Genomic DNA, 538 nt, shown 5'->3' on the forward strand with positions numbered 1-538 from the left:
GAGCCAGGATACTCTCCTGGTCAGCAGCTCATTTCTTCTCAAGGGAGGTAGTAGAGGTCAGTCTAGGAAAGGGGTGGGGAAAGGGGAGAGAGAAGAGGAGGAGGAAGGGGCGGGAGATGGGGGAGGAGGATGTGAGACTGGGTTAGAGAAATGAGAGAAAACAAGCTTTTCTGGTGTCACTGCACAGTCTCCCTGCAGCACAGCAGGCTCCCCTTGGGCAAGCGCCCAGTGACGCCAGGTGCTGAGTTGAGAGGCTGAAGGGCTGCAGAAGAACTAAAGAAGGACCGAGCAACACCATGGTGAGCCCTTCAGCCTAAAAGATTTCCAAATACTCAGATAGAAACTCTTTGGGGGGGTGTAGAAGCAGGTGGCACGAGGCAAGAAGCCACCCACATTATAGCTGGTTTTTAAAAAGATGGAAACTAAAAGTGCTCTCAGAGTCTCAAAAAAGGAATGCTAGAATCTTTCCTCTCCTTGACTTTGTCTCTGGTGAAACCCTTGAAAGGTTCTGTTTGAAACTGGCATTTTTGCAACTAAA

At 49.6% G+C, this 538-nt stretch overlaps 1 protein-coding gene across 1 annotated transcript in view; it reads left to right on the plus strand.

Moving 5' to 3' along the window:
• The first annotated feature begins 98 nt into the window (after positions 1 to 98).
• SELL (selectin L) overlaps positions 99 to 538 on the plus strand; it is a 25385-nt gene continuing 24945 nt past the window's right edge. Inside the window, exon 1 of the mRNA XM_008591746.1 lies at positions 99 to 299. Coding sequence (XP_008589968.1) covers positions 297 to 299 — 3 coding nt within the window. The 5' untranslated portion in view covers positions 99 to 296. The remainder of the gene's footprint in view (positions 300 to 538) is intronic.

This window comes from Galeopterus variegatus, unplaced genomic scaffold (genome assembly GCF_000696425.1).
Source record: "Galeopterus variegatus unplaced genomic scaffold, G_variegatus-3.0.2 Scaffold7244, whole genome shotgun sequence".
Lineage (NCBI taxonomy): Eukaryota > Metazoa > Chordata > Mammalia > Dermoptera > Cynocephalidae > Galeopterus > Galeopterus variegatus.